Raw genomic sequence first — 21,783 nt, 5'->3', positions numbered from 1 at the left:
ATTTCTTAGTTCCCTCATTTATAGCAAGGCTTTCAGGTCCTGGAGCAGCAAAGTGGGCCCAGATCATCTCACTACTAGTTATACGCCAGAAGCAGTTGGTCTACACAATGTATTCCCAAAAATCTTGGGGACCATGAATGTCTCATTTCCACTGGGTGGAAACACTCCTGAATACACTGTACCATAAGATATCGTACTGAAACGTACTTTTATTTTTTGCACAGGACCAGTTAAAAATGTGCTTAATGTTGTGAAGCATTAAGGCTCGACATAAAACCAAAAACAGAATTAACGTAAGGAGGAATAAACATGTGACCATTTATACTCCATAGAACTCAAGTCATGTAGCATTTGTAAGTATGTTTTCATTTAGACATTTTGAACTTTTGCAGGTTTGAGTTTTTTTTGAGTAACACCCAAGTCTTAATGGCCTCCTCTATGAGAATTTCTTTCTGATTCTACAAACTGAAACTGTGCGGATTGCTGTCTACTACAAAACCAAAATAGATATGGAATGGCTACTTAGTTAACTCAAAGTTTGTCAGAAACTAGCTTTTTTCTTTTATTTCATTGCTTAGTTTCTCTCCTCGGTTTTATCCGAAGGACGAGATGGAAGTGGCTCGCACAACGATTTTCTTTCATTCTGTTTGTCTCTACTGCCCCCTCTCTGTCGCCAATTCATATCATAAGTCTGGGAATTTATGAGAGAGAGAAAGCAGAGAGAAAAGTGTGAATGTTGAGTCAAGAGCCCCCATTGAACGTCTGCTAACATAGCCCTCCGTTGTGCAGGTTTAAGCTCATGAAAGGCCATAAAAACCGCAGAATCAGCACAAACATGGTTCATGTAGGCAAGTAGTTCAGCTTCATCACTTCACACACACACACCTACACACAATCTCCTGAGCTACATGCAGAAGCTCTGTGGCAGCCTCAGCTCACTCAGCTTCAAATAAAGGCCCCTTTTTATTATCAAGGACACTTCCTCATGGAGGGTGGGTGGGTGCATTACTGCAGGGAAAAAACAAGATTGTGACTCTGCATATTGTGTTTAGATCTGTTGTCTTGTTATAGGTTTTCACATCATATCCGTTCGTTTCCCCTGGGACCACGGGAACCAGATCTGCGGTGGCCATCACTTGGCTTTTTCCAGCAGTTCATTGAAAGAAGCTCAGAATGAATTGTGTTATTGGAAAAAAAGTTTCAGAGACATTGAGGTATTTTTTTCATGGCAATACCACGATTATCTTGAAGCGTGCATTTAACCCTTTCATGCATATTGGTCACTACAGTGGACACCTATCTAAAAGCCATTTTCTTGTGCTTCTTGTGGATTTTTATGTTATAAATACACCATAAACTACTGGCCATCAGCTGCAAATGCAAGAAATTATTTTTGTTAAATCCAATATGGCCGACAGACAAAAAAGCTCGCCTATCAACCCGGTTTTTTTCACTCTTGCAGGTGAAAAAAAAATATTGTGACATCAGATAACCCCTAAAGAACAATACTACTGATGTATTTTTCAAATAACAGTTTGGAGAAACTTACAATCACCTCGGGGCTGCTGAGTTTGGAGTTATAAGAAACGTTAGGTTCCCACCACGCAATGCATGTAGGCCTGTTGCACTTAAACAGATCTTAAAAGTTGTTGTACTGATTAATTTGCCATGTGTAGGTTTATTTTAATAGTTTCAGCCTCAAAAGGGACTTAGAAACGTCTCTTCAACTGAAAGGTGCTATGTAAACAGAGCTCTGCCGATGATCTCCTAAAACTTGCTGCTGATTATTTCCTTCGACGCAGTATCTACCGTGAAAATAAACACATCATTAATCCTCTGGTTGCTTTGGGTGGCAAAGAAGGGATCTCAAAGGCAGGAGTTGATTTATGGGTAAATGGCTGCTTCCATGACAGGTAAAGTAATGGGAGGAAAGAGTTTCTCTTTTTTTTTTTTTTTACTAGCGGTGTTTTGCCTTCGCGGTGCGACATGAATATAAGACGTGGAAGAGGAGGTAACGGCAGCACTTGACTTAACCATGTAGTTTTCACTTTAATACAGTGGAGAATTGGTGCAGACATAAGAGATGGGTGCGTGCACACTTCATCTGGTTTGTGCTGGTGTAAGCTTTTACGGAGAAGGTTATATTGGCAGGTGGGTCTACATATGTACTGCCAAGATAAAGAAAAAAATCAAGCGAAAGAGACAAGTCCGCTGTCAGACAGCCGGGGTGAGCGGAAAGGCAAAAGGGAAAGACAAGAGAGTCAGACACAAAGAGGCTTCTAACATTTTCTGACTCAGATCCATGACTTGGTTGGCAGAGCTCCATATCTCCTGAATGAGAGTGCGACTGGGTTCGTGTGTAGGTGTGTGTGTGTGTGTGTGTGTGTGTGTGTTAGCTGAGAGGAGGCTGCAGGACGTGAACAAGAATCCCGCCCAGCTTCCCTTCAGCAGACTTGTTCACACAGGCTTTGGTCTCACACGTCAGCTTCTGTCCTAGAAATGGGTGCAGCCGTTGAGATGTGTTTCACCTCACAGAGGAGCGAAAAAAAGTAATTTAAAAACCAAACTGATGGAGGTGAAACAGTTTGCAAATAGAGGAGTGAAAATGTTTCAAATTAAAAGAGGACTCAAGTAATGTCAAAAGGATAAAATCGTTCACAGCGTGTTTTTGTTCTAAAATGTTTTTAAACTAAACTCTAATTAAATTGTCTCAATAAAACAAAAACATCCCAATTGTTTCCAGGCAGACCAGAGAGCAGGAAACGCCTCCAGATTTCTTCTACTTCTCCGACTTTGAGAGGCACAACGCTGAGATTGCCGCTTTCCACCTGGACAGGTGAGCTTTTCCGTGTGGTTCGCAGCACTCGACCCGCACACACAATCTGGGAGCGGTGGATTTGTCCTGCGACAATTTCCATAGGATTAAGTGCGAGGGATTAGATAACGTGCTCGGAGAAGGGATCATCCCTTCTTTTTGCAATTGAGCATATTGATTTCAGTGTGATCCTTCGACTCCGACGACTTCAGGGGACACAAACTCAGCACTAAGAAGAGCGATAAATGAGAGAGGAAGAGGAGGAGGAGGAGGAGGACGCTGGGAGCATGATAATTATATTAAACGTGCTTGCAAAGTCAAACTCTCACTCTCTCTTAAATTTGCTCTTCCTCGCACCTGTTTCAGTGGGCAGGAAGAGCCAGACAGGAATATCACAGGTGTATCATTACCCACAGAACATGAGTTTAACTCTGCAGGGAGGCGTTCTGAGTTACCATTAAAGAGCAGTTTGCCTGCGCCATGCGGGGTTGCCTCCAAATTAAACTTTGTGCACAACCATTGAAGCTCACGATACCTGTCTGAGCCAATGCTGAGTTGTTAATTCAAACTGGATCGCGGCGGAATGGATGGGAGGATGTGAGAACACCTAACTCCGACAAACAATGAGCATAAGCTCCATTTTTGCATTTCTGTCACATTTAAGTGTTTAAAAATCAGGATATCAGTTCTAATATCAGAACAAAATACCCTGCGTAAATTCAAAGTAGAAGTTCTTAAATGATTATTTCATTAATTTAAGGGAAAAAAGTTACTTGACTCGATGAGGATAAGAAGTCGCCCTTATTGATAAATCACGATTTAACTCTTCTGTAAGTCCACTGGAGCACAGAGAGACCTATTATCTAAAATTAAAGCAAATATGGAACAGCTGTCTGACATTTCCAAAAGAAATATAAACATATTGATGATCCTGAAAATATTCTTTTGGCTAAAGACACAATGTTTTAGAAAAATAGTCATATGAAAACTGATACCTGTAAAAGGCCAAAAAAAACCAAAAATGTTTAGTGAATGTTTAGTCTTAAATGCTGACATAAATGACTCTGACCTTAAAGGGGTTCATTTATGCTCAAAAACTCTTGATCGTTGCTGGATTAAAATAATAATAATTCTGCAAAGAAGTGTGGACAAAATCCCTTCACAATGGCGTAAACAAAGACTTGGTGGTAGTTTTTGCCGCAGAGGATGGCAAAATCCATTATTAGAGGGAACATTTACTTTAATAAATAGGGCCAGACAGTTTTATTTTATTAATGATTGAAATCATTGAAAATTGCATTTATGTATTTTTACTCAGGTTTCTTTGACTGGTACTAAGATAAGATGTGTTTGAGGATTTGTTCCATTTAAGTGTGACAAAAAAAATATAGAGAACATTTTCGCAGCAATGTACTGTGTGTGTGTTTCCTATCCCTGAAAGCACCATTAAGAGTTAAGAGTTACAATCCACAAATCTGCTCATTAAGACATTAAAATAAATATTATTTTTTTTCCATCAGGGCAGCGCAGCTCATTTTGGCTAAATCTATTCGAGAAGAAAAAACGTTTTAAATGTTAAGAAATAATTCTCTAAAAAAACACTGATGTGAGAACTAATTTAGAATAAAGATAAAAGGAGCTTTTTATTTATTTATTTATTTATGCTTCACTTTGTTCATATGATTCAAGGTTTCCATGAATCTCTAATTAGAACATCATGACTCTACAGGATAAACATGATGTGAAAAAGAGGCTCATTACTTTTAGCCACAGGCCACATGAATACCAAGCAGGATTGTTTGTAGAGCTATAAAAAAAAAAAAAAACAAGTCTCCACATCTCACACCCAGAGCAGAAGGTAGCATTTTGAAGTTGTCAAGTCTCTATAACAAAAGTTAGAAGAGATCCACATAAAAAAAAAAAAAAAAAAAAAACTGTTGTTTGGTAGGAATGCTAGGGGAAAAATCACAACAGTCTTCTTTCCAACCGTCACAAATAAACATTAAGTTTACTCAACACGACTGAGAATTTAACTAGGACCCTGTGCTTTGGCACCAAGGTTGAGATTTTTAAAATAAACATTGCAGATGCATTTTATAACAAAGAGGGAAAGTACCTCATGCCCACTGTTTAGCACGTTAGAGTACGTGTGATGCTGTGGGCCGGTTTCTCTTCAGAAAGACCTGGGAACCTCGTTAGAGTTCATGGCATCTGGACCTTAAAACAAAAATCTAACGGACTAGAAAAGCGACAGGGGGAATAATTATACATTTTCACAAATATTCACCAGACACAAAAAGCAACCTTCATATATCGAAGTCCCCCATTCCCAACCCTCCATCCTACAGAAAAGCCACTGCTGATTTAGTGGGGAAAAAAAGCAATTAATTCCTAACAAGATTTTTTTTTCACCACCAAATAAATGCACTTAAATTAAAAGTTGTTCTTTCCTACATTTTTTTTTCCAGTGCGAGTTTCAGCTCATGCAATAAAATATAAATTATTCCAAGGCTCTTTTCACATCTTCACTAAGTGTACCTAATGTATGTCGCCAATAGACACTCATGCATGCGTGCTTACACACAGGTGCTCCTTTGTCACTTGGACCCAACATGACGGTGCAGTTTGCAGGCGCTGAATGATACCTTCTGTAGGGTAAAGTTTCACACACTCAGCCAGGCTGTTTGTGTGTCCGCCTGCTCCCAGGAGGCTCACTTTTGGTCTCAAATGGTTTCAGGGTCATTGGGGGCGGCAAACATACAGTGACGCAGGCTAAACAGGAGCTGAATAGGGATAGTGTTCAGCTATGGAAGCGCTAAGGAATAAAACGAAAAGGAAAGAGAACAAAGGACTGGACCTGTGGAGTTTATGTTAAACCTGATGAATCTAAACAGGAAGAAATGAAAATGTCTGATTTTTAGAGATCTTGCTGATTGTGCTGACTCTTTGAGAAACGGTAAAACTAGACAATAACATGCTCAGTGGCCTTCTGGGTTGAGTTTAGCTTGAGCAAAGACACACAAACACTGTAGGATGGCGAATTATAGATGATTTTGGCTAATTAACATCAAACAGATCAAACAAGTAGAGATAGATTTTCTAGATAGGTTTACAGCTGGGTATCTTTATTTAGATGAACATAAAGATGTCTGCACATGTTGAATTTTTTATTTTTTTTGTCCCATTTAGAAATTAACTGCCTAAAATGTTTAGGCAGTTAATTTAGTTTTAATTTTCGTTTTAAATTCTAACTATTATTTAACAGAACTCCCAGCTGTGTCTGAAGGCCAGGGTGCAAAATTTTGAAATCTGGATTTTGCTGCAATCAAACATTGTGATAAAGCCGAATGTTCTCTAAATGTTTGTCCGTCTTTGTCATTTTAGGATCCTTGACTTCCGCAGAGTGCCTCCTGTGGCGGGGAGACTGGTCAACATGACAAGCGAGATCAGAGACGTGACGCGCGACAAGAAGCTGTGGAGGACCTTCTTCATTTCGCCAGGTAGAAACTCTGGCTGTAGCTTGATGGGTAGGAAGATGCGGTAAGAAGAAACAAACACGGAGGAGCCATGTTTTCCTTCTGCTGCGAGTAAAATGCAAGCACCAGCAGTTCGACCAGTCAGGCTGACAATCTGCTGAGCTCTTCAAAGCAGTGATGCAGGGCTGAGTGTACTGAAAATAATATAGCAGAGCATGACAGAAACTGTCCACATGGTGGCACTGTAAGTCCACAGATGCTCAGTGAAATTCTTTGAGAAGGAAATATAATCATGTTGTCATTAGGCAACATAAATAAAGTGTTTGCAAATAAAAGAAAATGAAGGTAAACCATTTAGAAGATCACTGTTGAATAAAACTTTCTGTAGATGTTTTCTAATTATTGTAGGTAATAATTAGAAAACATGAAATCTGGATTTTACTGCAATCAAATAGTTAGATGGTTATAATTTAAAGGTAAGTCAAAAGGGAAAGACCAGTCCGATCAGAAATCGACTGAAGCGGTCTCAAACTGAAAATATGAAAATTTCCAAATAAAATGTCAAACATAAAGCAGTTGATTCTGTTTGGTTTTCTTTATTTATTTTAAGCAGATCTTGTCTTTCTTATTAAAAATCAAAGGAAATATGAAACAATTACAAATCTATTCAGCCTTTTTCGAACGCTTATTTACGACTGTTCGAAGAAATTATTTGTGTTTTTGCTATGAAGCAGATTCTGAATGATGCAAAGATTATCAATTTAAACGTAGCAAATACTTTGTATTCAATTCAGTTCATGTTATTTATTATGTTCATTCACAACAAATGTCATCTTACGGCACTTTATGCAACAAACATATTCATTTGTCAAATGTAAATATGTTGTTTTTAAATGCTTTTAATTACACAGAACAATTATGAATGATTGGCAGGTTTTCCTTAAATGAGCCACGGTTTATTTTGGCTTTTCGTCATTTTCTCATCTTTCGCTTCAACATTTTTTTTCTCCTCATTCATATTACATACAAACAGATCTAACATTAATGTGACTAAAACGCTCCCTTCACCTTTCTCCGAGATCTGAATCTGTCTCCGCTTTTCCTTCTTCAGCCAACAATGTCTGCTTCTATGGCGAATGCTCCTACTACTGCTCCACTGAGCACGCTCTGTGCGGTAAACCAGACCAGATCGAAGGCTCGTTAGCAGCTTTCCTACCTGATCTGAGTCTGGCCAAACGCAAGACCTGGAGAAACCCCTGGAGACGCTCCTATCACAAGCGCAAGAAAGCAGAGTAAGCAAGTTTGATCATGATTAGACGGGCTTTATTCTGTAAAAAAAAAAAAAAAGAAGGAAAAAGAAAAGAAATGATCAACACCTTTCCCCTTGTTACACGTTTTTAGATGGGAAGTGGATCCAGATTATTGTGACGAGGTGAAGCAGACACCTCCATATGATCGTGGCACCAGACTCCTGGACATCATGGACATGACCGTCTTTGATTTCTTAATGGGTAAGGCTTGATAATTGTTTTTGTTAAAACTCATAGATGAATTCCACTCGTGATTTTTTAGTATTATAAGAGACGAGAAATGTTTTGTAACGCTCCTTCTTTTAATACAGGCAACATGGATCGTCATCATTACGAAACCTTTGAGAAGTTTGGAAATGAAACTTTCATCATTCACCTCGATAATGGAAGGGGGTAAATACATTCAACGATTTTGTTTTTTTGTTGTACCTTGAATTCTTTCACAGAATCTGTTGTGACGAAATGTAAAACTACTTCAGTGGGCCAAGAAACTGTAATTTATTTATCCTAATTTATCTCCGATTCAAATAATATTGAGCTTATTGAAAATATCTCGTGATTGATCACACGTTTGCATGTTTTTCCTTTGCTTGTAGATTTGGAAAACACTCGCATGATGAGCTGTCCATCCTCGTGCCGCTCAGCCAGTGCTGCAGGTCAGATTGTTGGTTAATTCTGTGATAGATTTCCATAAGGTGTCAATGTGATGCTTAGGCACGAAGCAATTCTGAATAATACAGTTCAGATCAAGACTTTGTAAGGTGTGTTGTAAATGTATCCTATATTTTACTTTCTGTAGTTAGCCTTAATAGTGTGTTTTAGCGTTTGAATGCTGTCATCGCTATTGCTGGAACATTTTCAAAGTAACCGTCTTTCCGTTTACTTTGTGCAATCTAAGGTTTTGGTTCCCGTTTATCCAAACCTTGTTCCCCTCCCTCCCCGTGGTAAACGATTAGTTATTCCGTCAAAAGTTGTCAAAAAAAAAAAAAACTGTCTCTGTGTGCGCCAAGAACCTCCAGTTAATGACGATCATCTAAGTGTCACTTTTAAATTTAATTAACTAAATTCAAATAGATTCAATAGGGTCACAGTAAAAAATCTGGATGTATTGAAACATCTGTGTTTTTTATTTTTTTATTTATTTTTTTTGCTTCAGGGTCAGAAAGTCCACCTACCTGCGTCTGCAGCTGCTGGCCAAAGAGGAGTACCAGCTGAGTTCCCTGATGGAGGAGTCTCTGCTGCGAGACCGCCTGACCCCCGTCCTGATCCGGCCTCACCTGCTCGCCATGGATCGGAGGCTCCGGCTGGTTCTGCAGGTTCTGGCGGGCTGCATAGATAAAGAAGGCTATGTTAACGTTGTGGAGGAGGACCTTTCTGGGGACACAGTCACTCACAGGGGCCCAGCCCACAGGTAGTGAGGGCGAGAAACCGCCAGGGTGGCAACATGGACCCCCATGCAGCGTTTGGCTGTTTACCTGTTGGGATTGGACCAAAAATCCCACCTCCGAAATCAAAGCTGAATTCAGTGAATTCCAAGACTGCCGTCATTGCCTCTATAGAAAGTGCTTTTAGGTGTGTTTATATAGAAAATAATAATAATAATAATAATGATAATTTAAAAAAAAAAAAAAAACATGCTCATGTGGAGGCTTTATATTTGTCATATACAGCCATACTATTTTTTTTTTCTGTTTTGAGACATAGAGGATCTCCTGCTGTGTTTTGATTTTTTATTTTTTATTTTTGTCCTGGTATGTTTTATGTGTTTTTATAAATACATAACCAAATGCAACACACTGACTGACTGAAGGGCATATAGTCAGACAATATAAGCTTTATCATTTATCACGATATAGCAGAAGACTTTGTTAGAAGCTAAGCAAGATTTATTGTTTTTAGTGAATGTTCCAAAAACTATGACATGCCTGGAAACTAACATCTTGTAGCCAGGAGGACATGGGTGTGTAAAAACATGCGTTTGTAAGCTCTACTTCCCTCGGCACAGACTTACAGAAGAACAAGCTGGATGTTACTACCTACTTCTGAAAAGTATGAATCACAGATTACGTTTGTATTTTACACTGTAGTACAGAAGGGATTTTGACTTTGTTTTTCTNATTTTGTTGTTCAGATTTTTCCTTATTTCATTTGTCTTGCACTACATGCAGGAGGCAAACAACATAAAACATGAAAAAAATAAAACAAACAAACGGAAAGACATTTCCGGAATACAAATTTTAATTCATAAAAACAGACCCATCGTTTGTGTAATCAGCTTAGATATAATCTCAACCTCACTGTCAGTTTTCCTCTGTATTTTTTGGCTTAGTAAGCTTTGGTGATTTTGTTTTTAATTATTATTTATTTGGCGCACCAAAAAGGGAATAATTTGCTGTCATTACTTATATATTGTACTTTTGCTTCAGATACTGGAAAATAAAGATTTTGACATAAATACTTTAGCTAAAACAACATAACAGAACTTATAAGTTACTTTTCAGAACTTAGCTGGAACTTTCTGAATCTTTCAGGGAACCTTCCCATTACGTATCAGGTACTCTCATTGATCTTCCATTGATAATTTCTAGATACTTGAAGGAGCTCTCATGATTTATTTTTTTATTTTATTTTATTTATTTTTTTTGACCATTTACTTTCAGAAACATGCAAGGTACTTTCTGGAGCTTTCATGAGACTCACTGATTTCTTTCGTGCATTTTACTGCAGACTTGTAGGGACTAGGCTTTATTGTGGGGTGACTTCTACTAAAACCTTGACTGGGTATTCCTTTGACTGTCCGAGAACTTTCATCAAACCTTTCAAATACAATTACCAGGTTCCATGAAAGTTTTGGAACCTGGAAAGTACCAAATTACAAGTCAGCTTCTAATACAGCAAGTTTCCCGAAAGAACCAAGTAGTTTCTAGTAAAGCAAATAGTATTTATTTGGACAGTGTTTGGAAAATTGGGAGAGGTTCCTGAATGTACTCTCTAAGATTAGGAAAGTAAAGGCAGCATCATGCATTCCTATCATGCTTTATAATTGTTTAGCATTGAGACTGACATTATATTTGATCACACATTTCTGTTCAGATCATACAAAACTACAAAGATGTTTAATTTTAGAGATTAAGTTGTGCAAGTGTTGCTGGTGCAATTGTATTTTTTTTCTTCTTCTAAGAGTCCTGTGTATTGGCTAACCCAGTACTTGTGCAATGCCAGAACTACAGTACTTGAATGTGTTTGGGTTGGCAGTATTAACGGGATTTCCAGAGCTACAAACGGTGTGAAGTCGACTTAAAAGAAGTGCTTCTGGGCGAAAACAAGAAACTAAACGCCTCATCCAGACATGGGCATAACCATGGGGCACTGTTTCATGTTTTTTTGATATTTTCTGTGTAAATACCTATAAATATTTTGAAGAGCTATTGAGCTGCACTGCACAGTGGTTTGCTTCTGTTTCCTGCTCTTGCATTGTTACTGTGAAGTTTACGACATGATTAAAGTGTGCAATAAAGCTAAAAAGGGACCACAGTTGTCTTTTTATGTGGATGTTGCTGGGGATGTGTGAAGTTTTATGCCCAAGGCGTAGCAAATTGCTGTTAGTGGCGGGGGCAGGACGTATGATGCTGTCCATGGTGCTGAAGAAACACAGCGACCACTCTGTTGATTTACAAATGCTCTGTCCATGGTGCTGCTGGTCCATCATATCCCCATCAAAGGTTGGGTAATACTGCAGTGACCGAGACCAGCACCATGTCCTTTTGATTCAAAACAGAACAGAACCAGACAGAGCATGTTAGATTGACTTTAGTAATCATGTGCACCATCTGCAGTGCCACAGTAAGATGCAAATTACATAAAGTTGGGGTGTATTTTGAAGTGTCTGTTATCAGATGTTTAATTGTTGATCCTGTTTTTGCGTTAGAACACATGACTTTTCAGAGCAGCAACAGAAAAAACATATATGCTAAGAACTTTTGCTTTTTCCAATTCGGAGTACAAAAAAAAAAACAACCTATACTGCTTCTTTGCCAGTAGAGGGAGCTAGTGGGCAGCTTTTCTGATTGAAAAAGAAGCACCGTACAATCATAGCTCACTTGGTGGCGGTAGAGTTTGGTTAAGATGGCTACCTTGTTTACATCTGACGTGTTTTTGTTGTCCTGAACTGACATCATAGCCGGATATTTACTTTTGCGTTTCGCAGTAAGTATTCTTTGTTAGTTTCATCTAAGCTGAAGCTCAGACTTTAACTGAACTTCAATTTAATGAGGTAGCACGACAACACTGCCAGCAAAGCTTCCTCGTTTTTGTGAACAGAAAGACACCTGTTGGCTTAAATTAAATCTGAATATTAAAAATAGGCAGAAAAGCCCTTACTAGCCTACCCAAGAGGTTGTGAAATTATATGAACAGAAATAAGCCATTTCCTTCTTTTTGTTATTGATGTCTTATATTTTTAGCACAGCTTTTTTTTTTTTTTTTTTTGTAGACTAAATAATTGGTGCAAGTTTTCTTCTTCTAACAGTCAGAAGTATCAACACAATTATAGATCACTCAAACCGAGCACTGATGTTGTTTACCCTCCACAGCCACGTCGTCTTACTTCATTCAGAAGCAGCTTATCCTGCCTAGTAACAGCATCAAACGCCACTGTCCTGCCTCTATGGCAACAGAGAGCCACCTCTTCCTGCCCTGCCTCCGATTGATCTGAGTGTTTGGATCCTCAACCAAACCCCATTTTCACCTTCATCCTGATCCATCACCAGGTAACTTGAATAGATGTTTCTTGGGAACTTGTAAACAACATGTTAAAAAATTATTTAACAGACGTTCAGCAGAAATACTTGGAGTAAATATTCATTTAATCGTAAGGCAGGAATTGGAGTAAAATCTTGCTGCAAGAATAATGCACTTTAAGATGCATGCCAACATATTTTGATTAGCTGTAGCATTAACAGATCCACTGAAATCCAGTCCCCCCCTTATTGCTTTTTAAGTTGAAGCTGACGTTAGCGCTGATGTATGGGTCCCATATGGGTTTGTCCGCGGGTTCCACGATGGCCCCACATGGGTTTGCCCATGTAAGGCCACAGCCCACATGGGCCCTACATGGGCTCTATATGGTGGTGCCCCACATAGGTTTGTCCATTTAGGGCCCATGTAGGGCCCATGTGGGATGTGGCCCTACATGGGCAAACCCATGTGGGGCCATCGTGGAACCCGCGGACAAACCCATATGGGACCCATATATCAGCCCTCCTTTCCCCCACATGGGGCCCACCTAGGCAAAAAAAGTAGCTGTTCAAAACTCCCATTACTTTGAAAGATTGCTTATGCTATAAAATTATATTGCATAAGCAATCTTATGCAAGATTGCATAAGTATTTGCATATGTATTTATGTAAAAATACATAAATTAGCATGTATTTTATTTAGTGGAGTAAAGATACATTCAACTGCAGACCCAAGTCAAATAAACACAAGTTTAATAACATTTCTACTCAGACTGGAATTATTTAGTCTAGATTTCAATGTTTCCCTTAATAATCAGAGATAATCGATAAAACAGTCCTTTAGTTTAGTGCCGACCAACAGCTAAGAATAAGATGCCAACTTATTGGAGGCAATATCAGTAAAACTGATTTGAGTCAACCAGCCTTACAGAAAGTTCTTAGACTCTGACTGTATCCACATAACAGGAAATATATTTTCTATCTTACTTTAACATGAAAGTCTCAAACAAATATAATAAAAGTGTCTGGCTTGAAGCACAACGCATTCATATCCGGAGGTCTTAATAATAGCATGGATTTATTACAAATGATGGTGTAGTATTTTGCAAGAAGATCTCAGGATTACCGCAGTACGTTCAGTGGATTTTAAACACCTGTACCACTGCTTTAATACTGCAAAATAGCTCTATAAATAGTTTCGAAACTGAGAGAGCCTGTGTGCGAATGAGAGGGAGGTTGATGGAAGAGTTACAGGATGGAAGAGAGCGAGTACCTGAGTTCAACCATCAAAGCACCAGGCAGTGGACTAGAGAGGTAAAGCAGAGTGCAGGCAGGGTGAAGTGACAGAAGGACAGCCGAGATTGTACTGAGAGAAACTAATCTTGTGGGCTTTCTAAATGTATTTGATATTTTAAATGAGGTTGGCTCCAAAATCTCTTGGAGGGCAGTGCGACAACAACAGCAGGGCTAGCTAAGTTGCATACTGGAGAAGTCTTAGATACTTCCTGTGTGTTACGTCCTTTCCTTTGTTCTTCTTCTACTGCTAACCTTGTGGGGTCACTCACATGGCAAACACCATTTAACTGAATCCAGAGTAGAATATTTGCACAAAGCAAGCACACATACTGTTATGAAACATATAGATGATCTGAAACTCTCTAGCTCTCTAATATACACCAACATTGATATAAATATATCTGGCTCTCTTTGGCAAAGTAGGTTTAGGCAGCTGAACACTGCCTTACCTTCATCTTCCTCCTGTAGATGCCTGTATTTTAGCCTAATTTAAGCCCTTTGTGCCTGGTTGTATTTGGGAGAAAAGAACCTAATAAAGGAAGATGCTGAATGCTGTTCTACAAACCGAATAGTGCACACCTGTGTGTGTGTGTGTGTCTTATAAACTGAGATTAGATGTGCTTTCAAACGCTACTTCAGAAGCAGTCGTGTTTAACCCCCGTCCATCTCAATTGATGGCAGCGCTGTAGGCAAAATCACGTCTAGCTCAGATTCGCATTGATCAAAACAACTGCATCCTGTGGAGGATAACCGCACCAAAATGATTCGGGCGCGTGAGTTCGAGCAAGTTCTGCATCTATACGCGTTGCTTGGTTCCGTTAGTTTGTTGTTATTGAGCTCCATGCTGCACAATACTCTTCAGAGCATTACCTTTAAATTAGATTGATGTGATTTGATGCTTTAAGGGCTGACTAAGAGAAAAAAAAAAAAGAAAAAAAAAAGCGTAGAAGGCCCATGACATGGAAGACATACACACAGGCCACAACACCTTGTTTTTCTTCTCAAGGTCAGACTGATTGGTTTTAGGAGTAGTTTCAATGAGAACTAATGCCTCTGTTTTTTGTTTTTTTTTTTTGTTTTTTTTAAGTCAACAACACACTTCATTCTCAACCTGTGAGTTATTAAGACGGTTATATAACACATGGATACGTTTCTCGTTTCTACCAGTCTGAATGAGATTCAGGCGACACGTTAACGAAACGCTGCTGGTGTTTGTGTGTCCGTGACGACAGAAGCCAACCTCCAGTCTGCTGTCAAGGTCGGACTGAGGCGCATCCTCTCGCGTCAAGAGCACCGGAGGAGAAATGAAACACCGAATCAATCGCCCTTGAACGGCGCGAGTTTGTCACACGAGGGTGTGAGCAGACGCCGCTCGTCCCTCCGTCGCGTGCGTGCGTGCGTCTGTGCGCCAGGAGCGATCACGGGTCAGCGCCTCTATTGCACGCGAGCGCCATTTTTTTTTTTTTTTTTTTTTTTTTTTTTTGTTTTGTTTTAGGGGTTTTTGCTCTGGTGGCTTAGCAGGAGATATTCAAAATGACGCTGCGACGTGCGCTCCTTCTGCTCGAAAGAGCAGACTGAAACAGGAGAGCGGCGCTGATGCACCTGGGCAGCCCTTCCCCCCTGGGGAGTTTGAGGAGGCATGAAAGGTGGCACAAAAACAAAAAAGGAAGAAAAAAAATCCTTCATACTTGTTTTAATCCATTGTTAGTTATTGTTAGCTTTTGTTATGTGTATATATATATTTAGAACCCACATGGAGATTAGGATTGTCAACAGAAAAACACTTTTGTAATCTAAGTTGGGGCCGTTTTCGCCCCATTTGCAGCAACTTACTACCCGATGGCTGACTATAAAAACTGAGATGTTGCAGGAAGTTTACATCACTTGTAACATGGCAAGTTTTGCCTTTAAGGGGACCCTTCTGACTGTCTTTAGTCACGATTACTACTAATTAATTTATTAATTTATTTATAATGTGGCGCTTTTGGCAGATGGAGACGGCTGCAAATGGGAGGAGAATCGTCCTCCCCTCCTCTGCCTCTCATTTCCTTTCCTATTTTCATTCATTGCACAATCAGTGACATGCACATATCTCCCTCATGCAGCGCCTGGCTCAGTCCCCATCCATCAAAAGACAGACTCACACATCTTCACACGGGGACAAACACTCGTTCTCGCCGCTTTTTCCCCCCCCTTTTGTTATCTAATTTTCTCCTAAACGCAGAAAAAACATTGCGAGCTCCAACTCATCTTTTTCCTATCACCGTCTCTCACATTGGGATTATGGTCATCTCTTTTCATACATGAGTAAACAGATTTGAAGGAGTTCCTTTTTTTTCCACCCATAGACACACACACACACACACACACACACGCACACGCATACACACCCATTCAAGTTAATATACAGCCATAAAAAAAAAAAACGAAAACAGAACCAAAACGGGCTTGCAACCTCCTCGCCCCTCTCTCTCTTTTTCTCACACACACACACACACACACACACACATGCACAGCAGGGAGAGGAGGATGAGGGAGAAAAAACCGGAGATGGAGAAGGCTTTGAAGCAGCCGCCTCCTCCCTCCAAACAGCACATCAGCAATCTCTCCATCTCTCTCTCTCTCTCTCTCCAGCCCTGACACACACATACACACACCACACCACACACACACGCACGCACGCACACCCATACAAGCAGGACGATTGCAATCACTCCGCACACATCCTCCCATCTGCTCTCTCCCACTTTTGCAATTGGTGGCTGCTAGACTCCCCAGCAGAGGCTGCAAGACGAGGCACCCCAGCACCTCCCTCTCCTCACCTCCCCTGACCTCCAACCCACACAGAGACACACACTTTTAGAGCTAATTCCATTATATATTCTTGACTGGAAGGAAGAGGAGCTGTCTTCTAATTGCTTTCTTATCCCCCTGAGTCCCCCTCACTGTTTCCTCCTTTCCCTTCTTCCCTCTCTCTCCTCCTTTTCCCCTCCTTTGAGCCCGCCCCTCACCCTACGTGCACTCAACATGGCAGCAGACAAGCAGAGGAGTGAGGCAAGCTAGAGCGGCAGAGAGAGAGAGAGAGAGAGAGAGAGGCAGGAAGCCTGCTGCTGTCAGGGAATATTGGTGCCATTTTCAGCATCGCAGGGTGAAAGGATTGAGCCTCGCCGCCGTACGCTTGGCTCGGCTCGCCTCTGCTCGGCTCGCCTCTGCTCAGACCGGCTGAACAAGAGGGCTTTAGGAGGGAGAACTACAAAAAGGAGGAGAGAACGGCTGACCCCCGTCCCCCACCCCAACACAGGTACAGAGCTCTCACCTGTCATTTGTTTCCAAACGTTGTTGGGGAAGGCAGTGAGATGCAGTTGGAAGTGAGGGCAGTGAATGCAAACAAAACAAAACAAAAAAAAGGGGGGGGGGGCTAGGGGGCGTGGGTCTGTCTGTGTGTGTGTGTGTGTGTGTGTACATCTGCAAGCCAAATAGAGGACAGCCGGCTCTCTCCTGGGACTGCGTTCTATTTTCATTTTGCTGGGGCAGAGCATTTGCCTCCCACACGAACACAAACACACACACACACACACACACACGCACACGCGCGCACACAAACATGCACTCCTCGACACCTGCCTCGACCTTGTTTTCCTCCAGCATCTGTTCAAACAACCAGCATGGAAAAGCAGCTCTATAAACACATGAATGTGGGAAGGATGCGAGCTTTTTAAGCCTCAACTCTTCCCTTGCAGCAGTCGGCATGTCGAGCGTGTGTTACGTAGCCTCACAACATGGCACTATAAGTCAGAGCAGGGATGTGTCATAGCATGGCTGTTTACTCTGACCATTGCATAAGCAGGGATCCGACACACACCCACACGCATGTGCATGGTGTATGAGAAGGAGTGAATATATTTCTTTATGGTGTGCATTTCTCTCGCTTGCTTTTGAGGAGTTTCTCTGACTTGCATGCTATTTTTAGTACAGCATGGTCTTACATGTTTTGCCCCTTTGCGTACGGTTTGACTCATACATTTTTCTTTTGCAAAAGCTCACTTCAGATGCAGCTTTTATGACTATAGTGGCATATAAAAAAAAAAAAAAATCTGCACTGAGACTGCAGTGTCACCGCTGACTGAAAGTGATGTTGCCCCACAGCCTCACTGACCCGGGGGAGACAGGAAAGCAGAGGATCCGAGAGGGGGAGAGATGGATGGAAAGAAAGAGGTGTGACGGAGAGGGAGAGTAAATAAGGCTGGGAGGGAGGTGGAGAACATGTGAGAGCGTGTGGGTGCGCAGCGCAACAGGGAGGAGGGGAGGGTGACGGCCGAGATAACGCAGAGAGAGGGTGCATAGAAAAGCGTCTGGGAGAGAAAACTGGTGAGATAGTGTTTTTGTGTGTGTGTGTGTGTGTGTGCGTGTGTGTGTGTCCTGGAAAAGCGGAATTAGGCAATACTGGTGCATCTCTGTAAATTTTAATATATAATAAAATAATGACATTTTAAATTCGAGTATCACATAAGAACGACATAAAAGGGATTTTTAATGCTGAAATTCGGCGTTGTGGCCTACGCAGTCAGTCACTGGCAAGGACGGTTGGACACAAAAGGTCATCGTTGATGAAGCTCGCTACGCTCAGAGCGCTGTGTCCGAGAATAATGATGAAAAGTTTAGTGGAAGGATAAACTGTAGCGCTCAAGCAATAAAGAATCATTTGGAAATCAAGATCCCAGGATCTGGAGGCAGAGTGAAGGAACGCGGGATCCAAAATTCAAGCTGTGGGTGATGACATAAGGGAGCCAGCTTCTTTCTGTTGAAAAGCTTTATGGAGATGCTGGTTTCCAGTGTGATTCAGCACAGCCAAAACCATCAGTGTCTGGTTCAATATCCGTGGTATAACTCTGCTTGACTAGCCAGAAAACTACCCGGACCTGCACCTCATAAAGAATCTTTCGAGTATTCTCAAGAGGAAGATCAGCGTCAGTGGTGCCGCAGGCTGATCGCCTCCTGCATTGATTCAGTAATTAATGCAAGACGAGCATCTAGTATTGAGTCCATATGGTGGCCGTCACTGCAGGCCAACATTTCTGTCATAAAAAAATCCTCTTATTACTTGTGTGATATTCAAGTTTTCTGAAAATGTGGAGTTTTAATGAACTCTAAGCCACATCTATCAAAAGTGAAGACGAATAAATACCTGAAATCCTCCCTGTGCAACAAATCTGCATATTTGAGTTTCAATTATCGAATTGGATTACTGGGACAAATTAGCCTTTCAACTGTATTCTGATAAACTGTACGAATGGATGTTTTTGTGTAAAATAAAGCGCGATAACGGCAATAAACATCCCCGTTTCGCTGGTGTTTCGCGTGCAGCCGATGGTGGAGAGAGCGCCGTTTCCTAGAGATACGTGGAGCAAAGTTTGGCGTGTCAAAAGAGGCCGATAAGACGCCAAATGCGCAATCACAGATACAGACCACGACATCAAAATGCAGAGGAGCGCCCAACTTCATCTCCCTCCTGCATGACGCAACACAATGAAAGGAATCGTCACCGAGATCGGGAGGAGAGTTGGAAAAAGCAGAGAGCAGGTGTTTTTTTTTTCTTGTTGTTTTTGTTGTTGTTTGTCTCTCAGGTGGTCAGTAAAGGGCATGCTGAAATTGGAAACATGCTGTTGTGGTGAAATGAAAAGCGAAGGCTGCCCTCTGTGCTTCTCTCCTCTTCCGCCTCCTCTTCCGTCCGTCCTCCTTTCCGCTCCTCTGTTTCAGATCAAAACAAATACGTGAGGAAGGGAAAATCAGCTCCTTTTCTTTAAGACCCCAACGCCCAGTTGTCGTCTCCCCTCTTTACCCCTGATCTCCCTGCCTGTCCGTATATCTGCACCTGCATTTAGATCCGCTCGCTCCGTTGCTTTTGCATCAATTATAACCAACTTCTCCGTTTGTGTCTGTGTGTTTCTAAGCAACAACCTATAAGCCCCCAAGTGCCCATGTAATTGCCCAGATGGCTCACGGTCATCTTTTTGGGCTTGTTATTAGGCAACCGGGGAGAAAAATGGAACAAAAATAAAAACGGAAAAAAAAAAAAATAAATGTTTGTCCCTCATTAGAGAAAAGTGCCACAAACACAAACGGGGGAACAGCAGCACATCCACGTATGACTCACAGCCTTTCATTTTTATTCATGGATGCTGACAGTTTGTGTTTCCTTTTTTACAAATGGCTTCCCTAAAATCATCTCTCTTTAGGTGTTAGTAAATTATCTCCGCCGATTTTTGTGATGCAAGCGAAACCGAGCTGCTTCCTTTCAGCTTAGCATGTGCAAAGAGATGTGAGAACTTTCTGAGGGCTGCAGCGGGTGGAAAACAGTGTGTGCTAATTTCGCCCAGAGACCGGCAGCCTCAATTTATTAAACTTCTCAACGTATTTGCTACGCTGCAAAACCTGGTAAATGACCCCATTTGGTAATCCGGGCTTCTGCATGCTGCAGTGGGTTTGTGCTTTGAATTTCTGTCCAGAAAGCAGCACAACGAGGGCTTATAGTTTCTACAAGCGGAAGAAAGATGATGTGAAACGAATCAATTAGCCAGTGATGTCTGTAACTTTCTCACGTTGTCACGTTTCCGCAACAAAACAAACTAATAATGCATGACTGTCAAGTGGGGAAAAACCCCGATATGATTTTCAGTATTTTTACAGCTAAAGATCTAAAAAGTCCAACATGTATTTGTTTTTTTAGCCCCTACCCTTATTATGACACCCCTAGATAAAATCCAGTTTAATGAATCGCCGTTAGATGTTGCTAAATGCAGTGCATCATTTTATATCTGGACAAAAGCAGGTATTTTCTGAAGGTCTCAGGTGTTTGTTAGAGAAAACTAGGTCACTAACAGCATCAGCAGACCACAGAAGACGGGTCAGGCATAAAGTTGTAGAGAAGTTTAAAGCAGGTAAGCAACCGAGACGTCAATAGCTCCCATCCACATATCCACAGCTCAGGAAAGAAAAACAATTTCTCACACTCTTCTCAAGTTTGACCCATTAAACTGATGAGAAGTTTGCACAGAACGCAGATGCTCCAGAAAACTAGTGCTTCTTACCCACAGTGAAACATGGTGTGGCAGCATCATGCTGTGGGGTTGCTGTTTTTTCCTCCAAGGAAAAAAGTGCTGATGAGAAAATAACGACAAACTTGCCACATGGGTGTACTTAGTATTCATTTAGAAGTACACACCAAAGAGGACTGCGAGTTAGATTCATGTCACACTTAGAGTGAGAAAACAAAGGCTCAAGGCTAGACTTGGACTGATGCCGACATCACAACTCAGAGTTGCAGTCTGAGTTGCTCAACTTGGAATAAAGTTGTTCTTTCAAGCAATCTGGATTTGAGCAAGTAATGAATGTTGTCCGCTGGGAGTAATCTGCACAAATGACTTTCTACAATGGTAATGCACCCCACACTTTTCAGATTTTGTCCAAAAACCACAAACTCTCAGTCTATTACATAAAATCCCGGTAAAATACAAGATAGTTTCTGGTTGCATTGTTAATTTTTGCGAGGCGCTGCGGCTTGCATAATCACACGGCAGCTTATGTGTTTATGAAAAATAACGCAGCACTTCAAAACTGCCAACACGAAAGTGTGTTTTTGTCGCTTCATTGTGAACTACGAGCAAAAGTGTAAAACACATGGTGTTGGCAACACGACGTCGCACCCACAGCCCAAACACAAGGACAAACCGAGAGAGAGAGATCTGGGTCTCTTGTCATCTCAGACGCTCGGCCTCCATCTTTATGAGCGTCCTAAGAACACACGGTTTATATCCAGGGCCTCAGATCGGATCCAGTGTGACAGAGCGGGTACATGCTGTTCCAGTGAACAGAATGCTATCTCTGCTAACCTAGATCTGATTACATGCAGTTGCCCCTTCGCGCACACACATGCGCGTGCAGGCCGTGTTTGTGTGTGCATCTGGCCCACACTTGGGCCTTAATGCAGTTTGCAGGTAATATGTTTTTATTGGACTATCCCGGGCAGTGTCAGCGCAGTGTGTTTGTTGAGTGATGGCCGATGTGTTCCCCTCTGCGAGAGGAGAGGGAAGGAAGGGGGGAGAGGAAGAGCAAGAGGTTACTGCAGGGGAGAGGAGGAGGAGGAGGAGGAG

The 21,783-nt window shown here is 41.3% G+C and overlaps 1 protein-coding gene across 1 annotated transcript in view; it reads left to right on the top strand.

The window, feature by feature from the left end:
• fam20ca (FAM20C golgi associated secretory pathway kinase a) overlaps positions 1-11,126 on the top strand; it is a 41,474-nt gene extending 30,348 nt beyond the window's left edge. Inside the window, exons 4-10 of the mRNA XM_015033655.1 lie at positions 2,744-2,836; positions 6,200-6,315; positions 7,403-7,583; positions 7,693-7,802; positions 7,913-7,994; positions 8,198-8,257; positions 8,758-11,126. Of these exons, the coding sequence (XP_014889141.1) occupies positions 2,744-2,836; positions 6,200-6,315; positions 7,403-7,583; positions 7,693-7,802; positions 7,913-7,994; positions 8,198-8,257; positions 8,758-9,016 (901 nt within the window). The 3' untranslated portion in view covers positions 9,017-11,126. The remainder of the gene's footprint in view (positions 1-2,743; positions 2,837-6,199; positions 6,316-7,402; positions 7,584-7,692; positions 7,803-7,912; positions 7,995-8,197; positions 8,258-8,757) is intronic.
• Positions 11,127-21,783: the final 10,657 nt, after the last annotated feature.

Source organism: Poecilia latipinna, unplaced genomic scaffold (genome assembly GCF_001443285.1).
Source record: "Poecilia latipinna isolate Pla-1442-1.1 unplaced genomic scaffold, P_latipinna-1.0 Scaffold275, whole genome shotgun sequence".
Classification (NCBI taxonomy): Eukaryota; Metazoa; Chordata; class Actinopteri; order Cyprinodontiformes; family Poeciliidae; genus Poecilia; species Poecilia latipinna.
The sequence above is the reverse complement of the archived record's forward strand: the minus strand, read 5'-3'. Positions and strand labels throughout refer to the sequence as shown.